This window comes from Gobius niger (assembly GCF_951799975.1).
Source record: "Gobius niger genome assembly, chromosome: 9".
Lineage (NCBI taxonomy): Eukaryota > Metazoa > Chordata > Actinopteri > Gobiiformes > Gobiidae > Gobius > Gobius niger.
This window is the reverse complement of record NC_136860.1, coordinates 30,655,397-30,675,959: the sequence shown is the minus strand read 5'-3', so window position 1 is coordinate 30,675,959 and position 20,563 is coordinate 30,655,397. Positions and strand designations below refer to the sequence as shown.

General features: G+C 43.4%; 1 protein-coding gene across 2 annotated transcripts in view; it reads right to left on the bottom strand.

The window, feature by feature from the left end:
• Positions 1 to 16,988, bottom strand: part of LOC306968102 (neuropilin-2-like) — a 205,034-nt gene extending 188,046 nt beyond the window's left edge. For both annotated transcript variants that reach the window (XM_079563393.1, XM_079563394.1), the window contains exon 1: positions 16,624 to 16,988. In XM_079563393.1, coding sequence (XP_079419519.1) covers positions 16,624 to 16,696 — 73 coding nt within the window. In that variant the 5' untranslated portion in view covers positions 16,697 to 16,988. The remainder of the gene's footprint in view (positions 1 to 16,623) is intronic.
• Positions 16,989 to 20,563: the final 3,575 nt, after the last annotated feature.

Genomic DNA, 20,563 nt, shown 5'->3' with positions numbered 1-20,563 from the left:
AGCAGAGCAGTGAGGTCGGCGAACTCATTTTTGTTCAATATTCTGAGGGACAAAAAAACTCCATAATTAACACTCACCACTAAGTATAGCCGTCTCTCCTCACTCTGTTTGACGTCGCCAAATGGCCAATTAGTCAAACATGTATCACTGTGGTAATAAAATGCGCTGTAAGCTCCGGGCAGTATCATTGCTGAGTATTGAGTTATGAATACATTACCTCATGTGGATGTAAGGGATTTCACAGCCCACGTGTACTATTTAAAGCTCGGTCTCACAGGCGGTTAATGTCTTGCGGAGCGTGTGTGCGTAGCATCGATGCTACGCTAGGCTCTTCAGGGTTCAAGTGTCAACATATGCTTTTGTAGCATCCTGCTGCTTCCAGTATCTGGGAGTTGATGGATTTCCAAAAACACGCTAACTCGCCGAAGCCAGACCAACAAAAATAACCGGGCTGTTTTGTGTTTAGGCTCACAACATTTTTAAATTTGCTATAGCTATAGGTTTATTGTCGCGATAACAAAATTTGAAGTTTTATATATCAAAGAAGGAAAATATCGCGATAAAAAAGGCGGAAGACCATTTTATGCCTCAGAAACTAACTCTTAAGCTTAAAAATGACAGAAAAAGCTCTGTTCAAAATGTTCTTGCTCATAAAATATCCTACAATAAATATGAAATACAATGCAACACTGCTTGCTTTGGGTAAAAAATAAAGCACAACATAAAAAAAAATGGACGAAAATGCAAATAAATGTACAGACGATAAATATTGTATGTATTGTGTGTATGTCGTTTATTGAACGATGAGTCAATATATAGTATTGTCGTGGAAGCCCCAGGTTTCAACAATAAAAAATAGAGCTTGCCTTAAACTGCAAGCTCCAGGTTTTGCATCAGAAGAGTAGTCAGACACTTAAAGGCCCTGGGATTTTGAGTAATGGAATGAAATTTGCTTTGTCCTTCAGTATTATGTAAAAGCAGAAAAATAAGACTTTTGAATCTAAGCCTTTTTATTGATACTGAATGCAGTGAATCCTGCTTATAAACTGGGATGTTAGACAAATGTTAGGAAAGTTAGGAATGAGTTAAATTCACACTCACAAAAAAAAAAACAGGTATAGGCCTTTTATGTCCAGTAAGCGAGCTAGAATAGACATTTCTCTGGCAGCCATTGCCCCTATACTCACAAGAACCTACCTATAATGGTCAGGCTAAGACTTACAATTCCGGAAGGAATGTAGACTTATTTCTCACACACAAATAAAGTCAATTCTAAATCGGGTCCATTTCGATGTTTTTTCAAAGCAGATTGTTTAGTAGAAGTGAAAAAAAATGCTAGCGTTAGCATGTAGCATGAAGCGTCATGTCAGCATTCTCCATTATTTATGTATTTATGGGCTGTTGAAGCACTTTGCTCCTCTCCATGTCTTTGTATTTCTATTGGGTAGAAAACTATATTCATAATTCAGCATTTGTTAAAGTAGTTTTGGAGTAATAGTAGAAAGTTTAGATGTTTATCATTCTTTGTTTACCCCCTCTGCTTCAAACATGACCATTATGGGCGACTCCAGAGACGCCGTCCGTATCTATGCCTCTAAAATGGGATTTATGAAGCGCGTGTAGAAATGTGGAAAGCCTTCGGCGAGCTCCCAAGAAAGGGCTGTAGAGCTATGAGGAGCTCCCGAGGCGCTGGTTGGAGATCCCGGCCATAAGTTGATTTGAAAAATGGGTCAAACGCAGAAGATACATTTTCCGGACATTACAGCCTGCCTCGCCTTATTACAAGTGATATTAGACATTTGTTTCTGTAAAGGGAGAAACACTCTGCATGATGGGGAATAATGCATTTCGGCCACACATTCGTGACAAATGTAAATGCTGGCCGCTTATCTGTCTTCACGGTAGCCGACCACACACGCTCGCACACGATAAGCGGCGCTAAACGGTGCTTAGCAGAGCAGGGGGATAGTAGACAGGTCGCGCTACATTATTTATGACTCTCTGACACGTTTAGTATTGCATCCTGATAACACCTATTCAGCACTTTCCCCACATGTGCAAGCTGCATGTACCTCCCTCCCCCCGTGTGGACGCGCACACACGTGAAAATAACAGGAATCACAAGAATCCGCTGAACTGAAAACACCACCGGCGCCAGGTTTGTTAGCATGTTTGTCGGCCCTAAATGCAAATGTCCTGACCTGGTTCACTCGCAACTTAATTTTTCCCCGAAAGTGTACAATTAGATCCCAGAGTCTAACGTTTTAGAGCGTGCGCTGCAATTGGACAGAATTGGATTTGTAAATAGCTGAGCAAATAGATTCAAGTCCTGCTGCACTTTGAATGTAAACTGATTACTGACACTGGTACAAAAGTGCAGGGGGAACATTTAGCCTTATAGCATTAACTATCTATATAAAACTATAGGGTTTTTTGTTTTTTGTTTTGTCCTCAGGTGTTGCACAAAAACTTATTTAACCTATTCAAACCTAAACCTGTTATCTGTACATAATCAGGGTTAAGATATGACAAAAACTGCCATATCAACACTGTACATTAAGCAATTGACTTCAGCAAAATCAGGAACAAAACAAGGCTGAATGGAATTAAATCAGGAAAACCGTGACTAATACTGAACTTGCAAACACTTAATAATAACTTCACCTTGTTCAGCCTTAGTAAATGATGCTTTAACACTTAAAGCTTAACGTATCTCATGCCCCTAGAGGCCATAAGCGCCACTGCATGTTGCGTTTTTTTACTCATTAATCGTCCGTGAGAGTAAATACTACGCTGACAGAAAAGACAAAGGGAAAGAGGGATATTGTACATCCAATTACACAATGGAGATCTTTTTTTTTTCACTTGAACTGTAAAATACTGTTTAAGTGGCGCTAGCCCGGAGTTAGCTTTGCCCGCTAGCCTGGTAGCTTCTTCTTCGTGATTCTATTAGTGTGTATTGCGCCTCAGACCCGGAAGCAGGGAAGTTGCAAGGGTGGTTTTCTGGCCAGAGACACCAGGAGGGAGATGAAAGACACCCCCCAATCATCCCATTAACACTTGTAATAGGGACTACGAAAAGGATGTATAAGGTAAACACGTTACTTAGTTCTTCTTTAATTCATCATGAACAATTCAAAATGAATGCTTAGCTCAAAATGAATAGTTCTTATTCACTGTTAAGTAGTTATTAAGTCATATATTGTCCAGGCCTATAGGTGCATATTATTTTAAGTCTAAAAATGTGAAACTACAATGTTAAGCTCTCCAATTTAGTACAAACAAAACAAAATGTGTGAAATCCACTTCACTTTCACAACAGTTGGTAACCCTATAGACCATGCTTTTATTTTGTCAAATGATATGGAAAGCAGGCATTTCGTTACATAAAAACTTAATTGATACCATTACTGATAACTCATTTGTAAGGCAGTTTGTAGTAGACTATTACACTCTAGTATTTTCCACACTAAACCAATCCAAAGTAAAGTTTATCTGCAAAATCAACGCCCCATTATCTAAAACCAAAACCCCAAGGGAAGAGAATAGTTGATTTTGGCGGATCTTGTTCCCAATCAGTGACCCACATCTCAAGAATAGCCTCGCGTCATTGTCAATAGCCTGTTTAAAACATGGACAAACTTCACATTTCCTTTCGCACAAGCTCTCATATTGTTTCCTTAAGGCGCCTCTCAAAAACAGATGCCGCTGTAGCTCGCTTCCCTCTGTTACTCTGGGAATACAAGGAACATTGCAAATAACAGGCTGCGATGTCTTCTTTGGAGGAAAACCAAGGAGCTTTTAGTCACCAAAAAACCTGGAAAACCTCAGGAATTGTATTATAGAAAGGGAGGAAATAAAAGACAAAGAGGAGCAGAGCCAGAACATGTGTCTCCCATCAGACGAGAAGGAGAAAGTCAGCAGCTCAAGTGCGCACATAGGCAGGTGGGGCTGTGCTCTACACCAGGTGCCTTGCATTAAATCTCAGTGGAAAACTAGAGCTGGAGGGAAAAGGGGAAAGAGGAAATAGAGCCTTGGCAAAACAAAAAGGTAAGACTGAGCAGAAGAGCAAAGCTGAACAGTGTGGACGTGCTTCTGAAAGTTGAGGATGAACTGTGCGACTCACAAGAGAGATAGTCCAAGGGAAAATAAGATGTCAAACTTTATACCGAACCTAAGATGTTCTAGAAGTGGAGAGTAGCAATGTCAGCGACTGGACTGGGATGAAGTAGAAGTGCATGCTCTTCACATTAAGTGCAAGCCAAAGGTATCCATTGGTCTAAATGACAAACTTGGATGGGACAATGGCAATTACAGGGTGGCGACAGTGGTGCAGTTGGGCTGTCTTGGGATCAGAAGTTCGGGGGTTCAAATCCCAGCTCCCGCAGGTGCCCACTGTCGTTGTGTCCTTGGGCAAGACACTTCACCCACCTTGCCTCCAGTGTCTGCATACATTGGTGTATGAATGTGAGGGTGAATGGGTGACTGGTTCCTTGCTGTATATAAGTTGAGTCCATTTACCATAACGAAAAAAAAAAAGTATACTCATAGTCAAAAGTCCTACTAGTTATACTCTCAGAAAAACGAATGAACAAAATACTAATGCAAGACAAAAGTGTTTCTTTATAATTGAATGGTACAACCCCTTCTGGAACCACCACCTTAAAGTGGTGGAGGAGTTTGAGCACCCGAATGATCCTGGGGGCTCTGTGGTCGGGGGCTTCTCTCCCATGGCAAACTGGTCCTAGGTGATGGGTTGGACAAAGAGCGGTTCAGAAGCCCCTTATAAGAGACCAACAGGCCCGGTTTGCATCGTGAGGCCGTCCTTCCGTGGACCCACCACCTGCAGGAGGAGCCATAAGGGGCTGATGCAATGTGATTTGGGCAGCTCCAACAGCTGCCCCCCTCGGTACCTGGATTCAACTAACTGTTCTGATCTGGGGTTGCAGTAGTTGGTCAGGTCTAGGTTCTTCAACACTTTGTGCCCGAATGGTTAACAATTGGTATATGGTCACTTTTCTATCTTCAATAGGCACTCAAAGGGCTTTACATCAAGAAACCACTTACCTATTCACCCTCTCATTCATACATCGGAGTCAAACACTGGAGGTAAGGTTGGTGAAGTGTCTTGCCCAAGAAACCACTGACACTCTGAACACAAGACGACCCGCTCTAATATCTGCGACACTGTTGCGCCTTGAATGCTCTCATTCTTCGCCCTTTAAAGAATGAGCTCAGCTGAGGAACAAAACATCCTGAACGACCAGGTTGTTCCATCAGTGGATTTCGTCTTCCCTGCTAGCAACGGCCTATTCCAAGATGACAACACCAGGATTCATGAGGCTCACATTGTGAAAGATTGGCCACTAGAGTCCAGATCTTAACCCCATTGATAATCTTTAGGATGTGATGGAGAAGGCTTTGCACAGTGGTCACGCTCTCCCCAGTCATCAATACAAGATCTTGGCGGAAAATGAATGCAACGCTCCAATTTAGTCCATCAGAGGAAGAATTGAAAGCAAGAAACAAAACATTTCCGATGATGTTGACGGAGTACTCCATTGCATTATCTTTGGAGCAACAACAGTCTCCTGCTCATTTGGGCCATCACGATATTTTGATGTTCCAAAATGGTTTACATCAGTGTTTCCCACCATTCCCAGCGGCTGCTTTCATCGCCGCCAAATCAAGTATGAAATTACACACCAACAATTTGTGTTATTTCTTTTTTGCGCGGTGGAGTTTCACTTTCAGAGCCCTGTTTATTTACACGGGGACTTGTCTGAGCGCCACGTCTCACAAAAGCCAGATGGATGGATTTGAAGGCGAGGAACAAGGGGCGAGAAAAACAGGGATTAACACAGTCTCCCAAAAACACAAAGAGCCAACCTAAGGAGATTTCCCCGAACCGTAACGGGCCGAGAGAAAAGATGTGAGGTAGGTATTATCCGGCGGAGACAGACGGAGTAGTTGTAAAAGCGGAGGTCTTCCAGGCGTGGAAATAGGGAAACACTGCTTTGATTCGCTGTGACGGAGGAGAAAAGGAGAAAACAACCTGTGGCCCCTGCAGACAGAGGGGCCATTTTCCTCAGCGCACAACTGCAAACTAGACAGGAGAAGTGGGTATAGGGCAGCAAAAGCACTCGCCGTTGCGTCTAAATTCAGTTTCAATGGATGCAATTAAGAAAGTGTGAACGCTGCGATTATCTCCTTGGACAAACAACAAAGCATACCGTCTTCGTGAGGTCTTAGAAAAGTTTTTTTGCGGGGAGTAAATCAAGTTCGCACTGAAGCATGATTCAATCAGGGAAACGCTTGTTCTAGACTTTCCCGACAACAAAGGCTAGACATCCCGAGAGCACAGACATTAGCAGTAGCTTACATTTTGTGGGTTAGCTTGACGAATGGCTAGAAAAAAATAGGAGGAAAACAACCTGTAGCCTCTCGAGCGGCGCTCCAGAGGGGACAGCCGGTGCTTGATGCTCCTTTTGCACGGACATTATTGCAGCGAGCGCTCTCTCACAGCGGGCACGGGCTAATTACTGGCTTCATTAGCGGTGGTTGGCAAAGATACTAGCATGCTAACAGTTTACTAATGACATGATAACTGTAATTAGTCCCCACCGCCGGACCCGCTAATTGTCCTTTCCTATTTTCCCTTTCATTTTCTTTACAGTGCGGATTAGGAGTACGGCCAAGGTCCGATTTTCATGTTTATTTTCCGACGTTTTACGAGTAAAACCCAGCACTAGCGCTAGCACTGACTAAAAGCTAAAGCCTGAAACGGGGATCAATGCGATGCCCTTTCAAAAACTCCATCTACAGCCCGAGAAAGGAAATGTTCTGGAGCCTAATTAGCTTAATGTTTATTTCTGGCTCATATTATTGGAGCGAAACAGTCATTATCTCGCTAATGATCAAAAAAAAAAAGATGTCCATTTACCAAACAAAGGAATCAAATATAGTTTTTGTGTGTGTGTGATTTAACGTCGAGAGCTCGGAGAGGTGTGAGTGATCCTGATCCCGAAAAACCTGGCGGAAAACACCTGCTGCCGGCGCCTAATTAAAACCGAATGAGTCCAGAGGAACAGAGCGACCGAGCGCAGGCAAATGTCATTAACAGAGAGAGGCGCGAACCACAGGAGCAAGATCAATGTTGTTTCTTGTGAATTTTTACACATAACAAATCATACTCAGTGTTTCAATAGTTCGGTTTGAAGTTTTGAAGTTGTGTTTGAAGCATATCCAACACATGAGTTTGAAGTTTTCTCTTAAAAGGAACAGGCCACCGTTTTTCCATACTGAGATATGTTCTTACCTGAGCTTAGACGAGTTGTTGGGTACCTGTCTGGTCTTTGTGTGTGCCCTCAGTCATACAACGACCAATGTTGTTAGCATTTGGCCTCTCCTAATGTATTCCTATAGCTCCAAACGGGGGTGAAGTTGGAAGCGACCACACTCGTCCATGGGCACGCACAAAGACCAGACAGGTACACATCAATTCGTCTAAGCTCAGGTAAGAACATATCTCAGTATGGAAAAATTGTGGCCTGTTCCTCTTAAATTAGTATTCACCCCACTGTCACCTTTATTTATCATCTTCACAAGATAATTTAAGTTAAAAAAAAATATGTTTGACACACTGCTTTTAAAAGAGGGAATTATTATTTTGGAGGCCCTGTGGGATCTTTAGGTTAAAAAGCGGGGTAGCCATAACATGACCTATACTTAAAATATAATAAATAATAAATATTGCCTTTTCCTCAAGAAAAATGGGTTGAATAAGAATTGAATAATAAGCCAGCTGATATGTAATTCTTAATCTTGTTATGTAATTTTCATTGTGTAGGACTACAGAAGGGAGATTAGCATAGTGCCAAATCTGGTGAAGCCATCTTTTTAATGTAATGTCCTTTCAATAAACTAAACTAAACTAAATTATGCCAAAAAAAGATGGGATTTTGATTAAAACAACCTTTAACAACAGCTACTTTAACCCCTTAACCCCCATCCAAAAGCTTCTTGAAAAAAGTGTAAAAAGAAAACATGACAAAAAAGTGTGACGAAAAACGCAACAAATACGCAACAAGAAAGCCAGAAAATGAAATATAAAGGTGACAAAAAACGGGTGAAAAAGTGACAAAAAAGCGACAAAAATGCAACACAAATGCCACAGAAGAGCAACAAAAAACAACAAAAGAGTAACAGAAAAGTGACAAAAAAGCAATGAAGAAAAAATGGCCAAAAAGTGACGACAACGCGAGGAAAAAGATCAGTTTAGATGAGTCTTGTAGGTTTGAGCTTTTAAATGAGGCATTACACTGGCCTATTAGCTGTAAGCTTTTAGATTTAGGTAAAGCCGATCTGGGGTAGTGCACTTTAAGGCGGGAGTTTAAGAGGTTAACAGACACAAGTTGTAATTTTTCTGTGCATAAATATTAAAAGAAATGTTTAATGGGAAAGTCTCGCAAGTGAGAACCACTGATGTAAAGTAAACAACATTTAGACAACACCCTAACAAACTTGTCATTTCCGTTCTATTAAAAAACACACACACACAAACAGGTCAATTGAAATGTGTCAGTCACTAAAGTGTAATCACCAAACTTAGAATCCAATCATCAATGTTTATCCCACCGTCATTTATTCATTACTCAATCAGAAAAGAGACAAAAGACGGCAATAGAAAGACGATGCTTATTGGACAAATATGCTTCAAATAACAAATATACAAATGTTACCACAGACATCATCTCTGTTGCTCGGTACAGAAACGTTTTAGGGTTTGATTTTTTTACTTAAGCAAAGTCATCTGTCCTGAATGAACGTTGCAGGTTGAGGTGCCCTCGTTCAGCTCCCGTGTCACACTTGGATGAGTCCATTTCCCTAATGCTCCGGTGCTCCTGCCTCTAAGTCCTTCAGCTCCCTCTAAACTCCACCATCATCCTGTTCTCCCCTCTTCATTATGCCAGCGCTCTCATTCTACTTTACCTACTAAACTAAATCAATACAACCGTTAACCTCCAGTGTACACCACAGCATATTGTGTTTGCAGGCAAAACAACTAAATAAAGCTGCACACCAGGTGAAACTGTAAACCTGGAAAACAGCACTGAGGCAAACAAACAACTAGCATGGTGGATGTTTATACTCTGAACACTACCGGGTCACTCCGCACTCTTAAAGCTGTGAAATATACGTATGAAACCATCCGGAAAATCATTGAGATGTTCAGAACAAAATACGGCTGTGAAGAAAGGTTTGGACCTCAGCCAAGAAATGAAAGGGATCGAAAACAAGAACAAGAACTGTGTGAATGGTTTTATCGAAAGGGTTTATTAGTATTTCCCCACTCTTTATCAGAACACCTTATGTAATTTCTGACTTAGCAGGTTGTGATTTAACGAGCTTAGCACCCATGGGTCCAGACGGATTGGAGCCGAGCCCCTCTTTTGCACCCATCACCACCGGCTGATCCCGCGGCTCACCCTGTCCCGTCTTTATATATAGCCAGCTGCATGAAGTCATCATCCCCTCACGTTGTTTATCATATCGTATTAGCGTAGCCACATTAGCCTCTATGCTTGTCAATCATCTCATGACTAATTGCCCCTGGACGGCCATAAATGTCATTGTAAAGGCCAGATAGCTGCTTGCTTCAGTCATATTCCCTTTCATCTCTTACATAGTGGCCTGTTAGCTTCTTTTAGTAATTATAACCAAGGCTAACACTGAAAAAATGGTCTTTGTACTGTTTTGTGTGCGAAAATGACATGAATGACTCGTTTCACTAATGACTAATTGCGGTCTACAAAGCTTTCGCGATCCACAATAGCGTAACGTGTAATTATTTAATGTTCCCCTCAGGACAACGAGGTGAAATGACACTTAGAGCGCCAGAAAGAGCCACTCAGCCGTGCAGCTTGAGCTAAATAACCGCATGCGAGCCATTAAAGGTGCTCTGTGCAGCTTTTTTACACTGCGTTTTAAGCTTTTAAAACTTGTCAGATTCAGGGATGTGACGTTTTGTGTGCTATCTTGAGGGAATAATGGAATGAGTGTTGTCGAACTTGGACAAAACCAAACACCAGGGGTAAACCATATGCTAACCAGCCACAAACCATGACTAAAGTGCCAGAAACCAGGACTAAAGAGCCAGAAAACAGGACTAAAGAGCCAGAAACCAGGACTTAAGAGCCAGAAACCGGGACTAAAGAGCCAGAAACGGGACTAAAGAGCCAGAAACCAGGACTTAAGAGCCAGAAACCAGGACTATAGAGCCAGAAACCAGGACTAAAGAGCCAGAAACCAGGACTTAAGAGCCAGAAACAAGGACTAAAGAGCCAGAAACCAGGACTAAAGAGCCAGAAACCAGGACTTAAGAGCCAGAAACCAGGACTAAAGAGCCAGAAACCAGGACTTAAGAGCCAGAAACAAGGACTTAAGAGCCAGAAACCAGGACTTAAGAGCCACAAACCAGGACTTAAGAGCCAGAAACAAGGACTAAAGAGCCAGAAACAAGGACTAAAGAGCCACAAACCAGGACTTAAGAGCCAGAAACAAGGACTAAAGAGCCAGAAACAAGGACTAAAGAGCCAGAAACCAGGACTAAAGAGCCACAAACCAGGACTAAAGAGCCAGAAACCAGGACTAAAGAGCCTGGTTTATCCAAGCTTTATTTTGGATAAATAAAGTTTGAATAAATGAAGACAAATAGGAAAACAAGATTTTGCTCATAAAAATTAAAAATATTGTCAGAAAAAGGCTTGTGATGGGATTGATTCACGACTCTTTTCTGGGAGCCGAGTCTTTGGGGTCTGTTCGTTCAAAAGAGCCGTTCAAAAGACTGGCTTTTTTTTATGTAAAATTTTCATCATGCCAGCCAGTCACTATATCTCACTCAACTCACTATATCTAAGACATGTTCAATAAAAAGCACACCTTTGGCTTTAAAAATGAGTTTAAAAATGAGTTTAAAAATGTCAAAATTATGCATTTTCCTCCTCTTACATGATCCAACAATGACCTAGTGTGTAAAATGAGCCCAGACCCTTTCCCCACAACTGCAAAAAGTTGTTACTTTGGGTCCGAAGTGCCGTCATGCACAAGCTTAATATAGAAGGTGCAGTTGCACGTATGACCTGAGGTGGCAGTAGTGAGCATAACGTGGCTAACTTGCATCTAGCCCCTTTAAAGCTGGTCCGGCACCGGCGCAATACCAATAAGCACCACTCGATGCGCCACCATGTGCGCCACACTAGCAGACTGTAGAAGAAGAACAGCGCTGCACCTCGTGCCTCCCTCACCCGTTTATTATAATAGATCCATCACCTCACAGCAACCCCAACACACCCCTCACCCCCACATGCCCCGCCCCCTGCACCATGTAAACACAAACACGTGAACAAGAGATCGCAAATGTTCAAAGCAGAAGACGCAGCAACAGTTAGCGGCTAACACTTTAGCATTATGACAGAAGTTTACAAAAAGATGGTGAACTGACAAACATCTGACCGAGCTGCTCTGATGCACCTGAAATGTCCGTTTGTTTATTAATCCAATATCTACAGGAGCTGTCAGGTCTATTTCCTCCTTTTCTTTCCTCACAAAGCAAAGCAGCACCGGAGGAGAGGCTGAGGCGTTCAAGGATTGCGGGGAAAAAAGTACTGTGCTGTAAACTTAAGTTCTAAATGGAATTATTATGTTCTAAATATACAAAAAAAGTGTGTGTGAGGGCGACAGGGGGGAAGCCAGGGGAGGGGAGGGGGGTTGTGGTGGAGCAGAGTTCACTACTCCACCTACTGATGAAAACGTTTCAAAAAGACATCGCTTAAGGCAGCTTTAAACAATCTAAAATGACAATGGGCTTTTGTTTTTGTGATTAAAATCTTGCGCCACGACTAATAAAAAGAGGCTGCAACTGTCTGACAAATCATTTTTAGTAGATTAAGCTTTGACTTTAGTTCAAAAAGCTCCATTGTTTGGGCTGATACTTGTGTTCGTTCAAGGGGAGTTCTGGGTGAAATTGGCTGTCTTTTTTCACAATGGTGATCCGGTTCAAACCAGTTGAAAAGAGCCGGTCGGTTCTTGAACATCACATCACTAAAAAAAGGCTAAAAAGTGGAGAAATACTTGACAAATGATGATCATAAACTACCGTACGGTCTGGACACCGCTCAGTTCGTTTAAAGGTGCACCGTCTTGTTTTTGGCGGCTACTAGTGGCCGTATTACTCATTGCAGCTCAATGTCTCATATCTTCCACTGCCTATAAAACAGATAATGGCAGCGGTGAAGTAATATGTATGGTTAAAGTGTCTGTAAAAGTGAGTAAGACACAAAACAAATGGAAAGACGTTACTTCAGCCCTTCCACTGCAGTCAGCTTTCTGCGCCTGCCGTAACTTGTGTAGACTATCTCCTCTCCGCTGTGTCATCCCGGGAAGAATGAGCTGGTAATGTGTATTTTTGGAGACACAATGAGCAGGGAATTGGACTACAAACCGGAGAAAGCATCACAGACAGAGTAGGGGAGAAGGAGTCGTGGAGGAGAAGAAGAACCCGGCGGAAGAATGATTTTTTTTTTTTTTTTTTTTATACTTTTTTTTTTTTTTCTCGCCTGTGCGGTTTGATCCCGTTTCTTCATTCGGTTTGATCACAGCTGCGCCTGGAAGGGAGATAAACGGACCTAATTGGCCACTCTAGACCAGCTGTCTGCCTGCATAGAGCCTCCGCTGAAATATATGTGTGATGAAACGGGAGTGTGCACTAGTTAGACAGTGGCACAGAGGAGCGAGAGAGAGGGGGGGAGAGAGAGAGCGGGAGGGAGCGAGTGGAGGGAGGGAGGGAGAGAGAGAGAGAGAGAGAGGGCGGAGAGGGAGGGAGGGAGAGAGAGAGAGAGGGCGGAGAGGGAGGGAGAGGGAGAGATAGAGAGGGAGGAAGAGAGAGGGTGGGAGAGGGAGAGATAGAGAGGGACGGAGAGAGAGAGAGAGAGGGCGGAGAGGGAGGGAGAGGGAGGGAGAGAGAGGGAGAGAGAGAGAGGGCGGAGAGGGAGGGAGGGAGAGAGAGAGAGAGCGGGAGGGAGGGAGGGAGGGAGGGAGAGTGGAGGGAGAGAGAGAGGGAGGGAGAGAGACGGATAGAGAGAGAGAGAGGGCGGAGAGGGAGGGAGCGAGTGGAGGGAGGGAGAGAGAGTGGAGGGAGAGAGAGAGGGAGGGAGAGAGACGGATAGAGAGAGAGAGAGAGAGGGCGGAGAGGGAGGGAGGGAGAGAGGAAGGAAGAGGGAGAGAGGAGGAGGAGGGAGGGAGGGAGAGAGGAGGAGGTGGATAGCCACAGGTGGAGAGCTGACAGCGGTGGTGCGCGGTCTTTCTGTGATTTCACTTTGAATTCATGAACAAATACTGGACCTAGCGCAGTAACAGTTGTGTTCCTGATTCTTCTTTAACTAAGGATATATTTTGACTTTCTCTTATTATCAGAGGCGACTACAGTACTATAATATTTACTCAAGTAAGAGTAACTTTGAAATGATGTAATGACCAAATGACTAATACTCAAGTAAGAGGGAAAATGCTTCTTGAGTACTGTGAGTTAAAGTCTGTGTCTCATGGTTCAATAGGGCCTCTGCTTATTGTACTATCATTGATGATTATATTGGTATGAATGGGGTAGACGAGAGGATAAGTATATAGAATTGTAGCTATAGCGCTGCTTATGAGAGCTTTATCAAGCCCTCTCAAGAGTGTTGTTGTAATTTGTACAATGGCAATAAAGATCTATAGTGTTTATCTATCTACTGGAATGGGTTTGATTCACATTTTTACTTCAGGCATAGGTTTGTTTTGTCTTTGACTTTGTGCAGCCGAATTGTTAGGAAGTGGAAACAAGCACATATTCCTGTTACCAGACACATCAAGCTTATAAATCATTGAATTTTATCGTCACAGCTTAGTTATATCTTCAGGCAAAGATCTTTCACATTAAAGGCTCTACACCTGAAAAAGGATGTAAGAAAACTGAAAATAGTTGTGGTCCATAACGCATTTCTTACTGACTATATGGCCATTTTTCACAACTTTAAGGGCACAGTTATGTTAACAACAAAAACTTGCCTTGGGCACGATCAATAAAACGGATTTATATTTAGATCCACAGCACACAAAGTTGTTTTCCACATAAATATCTGCTTTTGAATTGTGTTGAAAGACAAAACTTTTATTGAAAAAAACCACCATGACACCGTGCTTCTACCCCTCCAGGGTAGAAAATCGGTCAGACAAGCCTAGGTTTTGATGTGCTACTTTAAAACAGTCGAGGAATACAACATATATTTTGTCCTTATTTGCCATTTCAATGTCCACATTTCTCTCACATGCTCTCCAGTCTTTCACCACTTGTTTTTTTGTGCCTTTTTAATGATGTGATAAATCAACCTTCCCTTAGGTGAAATTTCCACAGATTTCGTCCTCGCTGCAGCCCCCCCCCCCCTTTCGAACCGTCGGGTGACGTAATAAAAGCTCCCAGTGTATTTCTTCAAAACAACATTTGGCAGACGAAGCTCTCAATCCAAGTCACGAGATCCGCTCGGGCCCCGCGCTGCAGCCGAGGCCTTGCGAATAAGCCCTAAATCAATAAGAAACTTCTACACGCAGGCTTCCAATCTGTTAAGACAAAATAGCGCTCGTTTTACAGCTCTCTGGGTTAGGATTTGCAGACGATCACACGGCAAGTGGATCTTTTTTCAAACAAGGCAAACAAACAACGCTTTTGGCTGAAGTAGGGCAGGGACGGAAAAGCTCGCATGGGAACATTTCCGACAAAACAACACCTGAAAACTAAACTTTACTTTCTTTTATAGAGAACAACTGTGCAATGTGTGACTCTAGATCATATGTATTTCATGTCTCTAGGAACGACTAACCTTTGTTTTAAGATTTGTTCACACTTTTACGGGTTTTAAAAACATTTTGGGTCAGAAAATTGAAATTTGCATCAAGATTCGGTCTCTACACTAACTCTATAGACTTTAGCACAAAAGCTAGAAACACAATGGAGAAATGTGCATAGCAATAATGTCGATGTTTCTAAGTTCAGCTGCTGTTTCCCAATCAGAAATTAGACCAGGCGCGACACTGAAGATGCGATACGGCGGCGCTACATTGCGATATTATTGCGATATTTTACCAAACCATTTTAACACGATATGTTGCATTCTGAACTTTTTTGCGTGTGTGTTTTTGGCTGAGTTTGCATAAAATGTGTCGATCTCAGTCAAATGAAGAATTAATGTTGCGATACATTGTGGCTTCTCGCGATACGGATATCGCATCACCTAATATCACGATACGATTTTTTTCGGCCGATATATTGTCGGGAATATTATGGCGCTCCATAGCCTCCCTAAGTCAAGAATGCAGAATAAATTGGCGTGGTAGATGATTATGAATGAACTAATAGTACTCTTGTAATACGAAATATACGTGTTCGCAAGATTAAATACAGTATAGAAAATTACTGACTAAAAATCAAAATAAAAACATTAATATTTGGATACGTGTGTTCTCAAAAAGGCTTCCCAAACACTGTATAAACAATTCGCAATAGTTGTTTTGTTGCGTCATGGCTCAATAGAAACACAAACTAAGCTCGTGAAAAACAGAAGCTCCGACCTAAATTGTTAGTTTTGGAGAGGTCCCATGCAGCTGCGCGCGCCCTCCCTGCGTCCAAACTGAGGATCAGAGCCCGGTGCGCGCTGGGACCGACGTGACAACAGCGAAACAACACAGGCGAGACGCAGCAGAAACAGCAGCGGCAGCAGCGGCGCATGGAACTCACCACAAAGACGCGTCATTTGAATCACTGTTATGGGTGAAACGTGATCGACTGGAATCAAAGTCGCGCAGCTTCCTCACTGTCGCGTTTATTTCAATTAAATTCTCAGTCGTAATCAGATTACAACGCGCTAAAAGATTAATTACGTTTCCGCCACGAGTTGCTGACACCGCGCGCTCGGGGTGCGTAAGAGGCTTGCGGTTTTTTCGCCACTTTTCACACCACAGCCGCAAGGGGTATTACTTACCGCTCCCACTTGTCATTACGAGGAACAGAGAAAGTCTATTAGCAAAATGCGTCTCGAGGAGCTCTCCAAATTAATTCTGAGCTCTCCATCGCGCAACAGAGACGTGCTTTCAACGGGATGAAGTTGAGGGAGATTCGCTCTGGGCGTTTTACTGGGTGCTCTTGTGACTTTTCCATCTGTGCGTTAAGCGCCGCCGCCTGCCCCGCGTCTGACTGGGAGTGAGATGAGCTTGGGACGTCCAGAAAGAGGATAGAACGTAAACTAACCCTTCAGATACACGCGTCAGAAGTGTGGAACCGGGAGTGCTTTGCGATGGAAATAGGGTGGAGAGGATACAGTAAATCGCCCATGGTTTTACGCACAATATTCTCGCCTGGATGTGATGCTTCTCTTATGAGGTTTCTTGAAAAAAAAGCTTGGTGCTGTGTGGCTCTACTCCTCAAAAACAAGTGTGCGTGTTTTTTTGTTTTTTTTTCCCCTCCACGAGGAGCTGTTATCTTTCTGTTTAACACCTCCGCGAGACCGAGAGTGAAATGTGTCCAAAACTCACCTCCTTCCTCTGCTCCGGCTGACGACAGGACGCACGCCAGCAAACATCCACTCAGCCACAAAAGTAAATCCATATCTGCACTGTGATTTAAACTCCACCGGTCCAAAACTCTCCTTTTTTTGTTTTGTTTCCCAAAGTCCCCTCTCCAAGCGCTGCCTGCTTCAGCCCAGCGCCGGCCGCTCTCACCGGCTCGTAGTAAAAAAAAAAAAAAAGAAAAGAAAGAAAATCACGCGCTCGGCAGCTCAGTTTGTAAATGCAAGTGTCAGTGCAGTCCTCGGGGGGTGAAAGAGGTGCGGATGTGCGGAATGAAGCGCAAAACAAGTCCAGTTTCTCTTTTGAGCATGTCTGGAAAGCAGCGTGGTCCGTGTTGGGTGCGCGCTTCAGGGGAGAGCGCTGTCCTCCTCCAGACCCGCGGCTGCAACACGCGCGGGCACCAGGGGACTCGTCCACACCGGGCGCCGTGCAGCCTTGTGTGGGGGGTAAACGAACAGAAAGCTCGGGGAGATGGAGAGCAAGTGCCAAGAGAGAAATACAAATATTCTCAGTTTAGTCCTCGCTTTGATAGATTATTCCAAACTGGCACCCGCGGGTCTTTGTGGGTTTTGCGTGGAATTTTCAATCGAATCCAGAGTCTCGCGTGCTCGTCCCTTTGCGCATGAAAAAAGAAATAAAGTCTCATCAAATGGCGCTGCGTAAAAAGTGAGTTCTCCGTTGGAAAAAGCCACGGTGCACGGTCCGCTCCGTGCGCCCTCAGCCAAACGCGCGCCGCTCGCTCTCTCTCCGTGTGCCTGTGTGCCTCTCTGCGCTGCTGCCTCTCCGCTCCGCGCAGGGGCTTGTGACAGAGAGCAGCCTCGCTCACTCACTCCACACTCTCCACGTGCACGGCGAACGGGGCGCGCGTCCGTATCGCATTACAGTAGGCACCTCGTCCCGCCTCCGTGCAGAGAGAGCCCCGAGTGATCAGGCAGTCTCTTCACACGCCGGGGTCTTTCGGACTCAGCAGATGCGCCCTTTCCTTTAAGACTCCGATACTGTCTTTCTGCTCTTTATTGACGTCTTCTTTTTTTTTTTTTATCCTTTGTCTCGCTGTCATGATGTTGATGTAAAAGGAGTGGAACTGATTTATGGCATTACGGGGTTAAAAAAAAAAAACTTGTAGGGTGTGACATGCTGTAGCCAAATCCAGTTAACGTGTAAAGTAGATCTATTACATTACTGTAGTGTGTTTGGCTCAATGTTGAACTTAATTGAATATCAAGCGTGATATTTGTTAGTCAAACATTCAAGACAAAACGTCAATGACACCACAAGGGGGAGTACTGAGTAAATCTCTTACTGCATCCACTGAACGTATAGGATCAATGGTGGAGAGTGAAGAGTATAAAGATCACCATTGCCCTAAAGGGGACAATAAGATCTGCCCGACTGCATTACATTTGCTTAGACAGCGGGGCGTCCCGTGATCGGAGGGTCCGGGGGGCTCGGATCCCGCTTCCTGAAAGTCCACACTCTAGTGGAGTCCTTGGGCAAGACGCTTCACCCACCTTGCCTCCAGTGTCTGTGCACACTGGTGTATGAATGCGAGTGGGAATGGGTGAGTGGGTCCTTGCTGTAAAGCGCTTTGAGTGCCTAATGTAGGTGGAAAAGCGCTATATAAGCTACAATGTATCTATTTCACAGTTTAATCTCTTCACCCCGCCTTAACCGAGCATGCTTTCTCCAGTTCTCTTTCATCGCTGTATTACCCAAATCTAAAAGCTTTTTGAAAAAAACGCTCAAAACGAGGTCGAAAATGAAGCCAAAAAAGACAAAAAAAAAACGTGTCGTAAAAAGCAATAATAACACAACGAAGAAGCGGCGAAAACGCAAAAAAAAAATCTGAAAACAAAAAAAAGCATCAAAAACACTTCAGAATTGTGACATATATGTGGCGACAACGCAACTAAAGAGTTACGATCAGTTGTGTAGGTCGTAGCTTTCAAATGAGGAGTTAACCTGTCCTATGGGCTGGAAGCTCCAGTCGAGAAACCTTTAGATTTGGGTAAAGCCGAACTGGAGAAAATGTGCTCGGTTCAGGTGGGGGTAAAGAGGTTAACCTGTTACTTGCCATCTCCCCTGATCAGGGGATCTAGGGTTAGGGTTTGTCAACAGTAGGATATAATTAGGGATAAGAACGGCAAACATTCACTCACACATGTTTTTAGAAACTAGAAGGTCTTGGCTTTCAAATTAGGCATCACACTGGCACATAGGCTGTAAGATCTCTAGTCAATAGGCTTTGAGATTTGGATGTAAATAATTGTTAACCTTAACCCTAAGGTGGCGGTGGTGGCGGTGGTGGTTAAGTGCGGTTAAGTCCTGTGACTCTGGTGCAATTGGACCATAAAAAACAACTTGATTTGGTTTGATTTTTGCCTCTTTGAACGATTGAACCAAACAAAGTACAAATTGAAATCTAGTTCAAATGTAGTAAATGTTTTCCGTCCTCCCAGGATCAGGGGCTTAGGGTCAGGGTTACAGGTGAGGGGTCAGGGGTTAGGGTTAGGATTAGAGTTAAAGAACGGCAAATGTAATGTAAGTTGTGTTTCACTCACGCAGATCTTACACATATTTCCAGAAACTAGAAGGTCTTGGCTTTCAAATGAGGCATCACACCGGCACGTAGGCTGTAAAGCTCTCCAGTCAACACCCTTTGAGATTTGGATATGCACAATTGGAGAAACTAACTCATAACCCCAACCCTCAGATGGCTGATAACAGGTCGCAGGGGTCCAGATCTGAAAGAAAAGTCTTTGCAAGCAACTGTGATCTCGCTGTTTTTGAACCATTAACCCAACAAAAAGGCCGCTTTGTTACCAGAATGTCAATGAGCCATATTTGACGTCCGCCGTCACCAAATGTTGTTTCCAAAATGCCCCCTGCAGCCCCTCTTACTGTATCACATTAAGGGTTAAACTCCGATCTCCTTTTATGGGCAGAGATGGATCGGTCCGCGGCGCTGGTGTTAATCCACACACATACGGCGCTATGTACACAGCATTATTGTGCAGTCCGGGGCAAAACGCTCTGCTCAAGGGCACGCGGGTCAGAGGCAACCCACATCTAAACAACCGCACGGTGCAGGAGTGGAGCAGCATGACAATAAGGCTGGGAAATTCACCCCATTTCAGATGTACAGTGGGTTCATTTATATCCCGTTTTAAGCCCAATGTTGAGAACTCATCCATAGGAAAGACACAGATACGATTAAAATGGGTCTGTAAATGTTCTCAAGTGTGTGAATTAATGCTGTTTTCTCATTGGTTTTCATTGAATGCAGCAGGCCACAAAAAACTCTAGGAAATGGATCAACTTGTGGGACTCTTTCTCGTAAAAGACATCATTCGATTTGCGGTTGAAAGTTCAGAATAAATGTGGTTATTTATCATTGTAAATCCAATCTCCGAAGGAAAATGTATCCACATAAGGTTGCCAGACAGATGGTCGGGAAGACATTTATGCATATTTATATTTTTGAGACATGCATAACCTAATGCAATATGTCCGTCTCTTTTGTTGAGGAACATCTGGATGGACTTAAGAGGAGATTGCGAGAGATCATGTGGTAATAAAAAAGTAAAGCAGCGAGTGATATGGCTGCGGCATGTTTCCTAAATATATCAGAAACCTGCTTCCTGCAGCCCGGGGGTGAACCTCCAACCGACCATCAACGAATTCAACCTTCCCTAAACAACATGCTAATATTACGCCACGCCGAGGTAATATCATTTGTTAATATGAATGGAGGTTTATAGTTCAGGAATCCTGCAGTTCTTAAAGATTCACGGTATTGAATCAAAATGTGACAAATCATAACCTCCATTGTTGTTGAGTTGAGCCATGAAAAATCACTTATTACGTATTTCATATTGTAATACTAATATCTCACATTGATATTGCA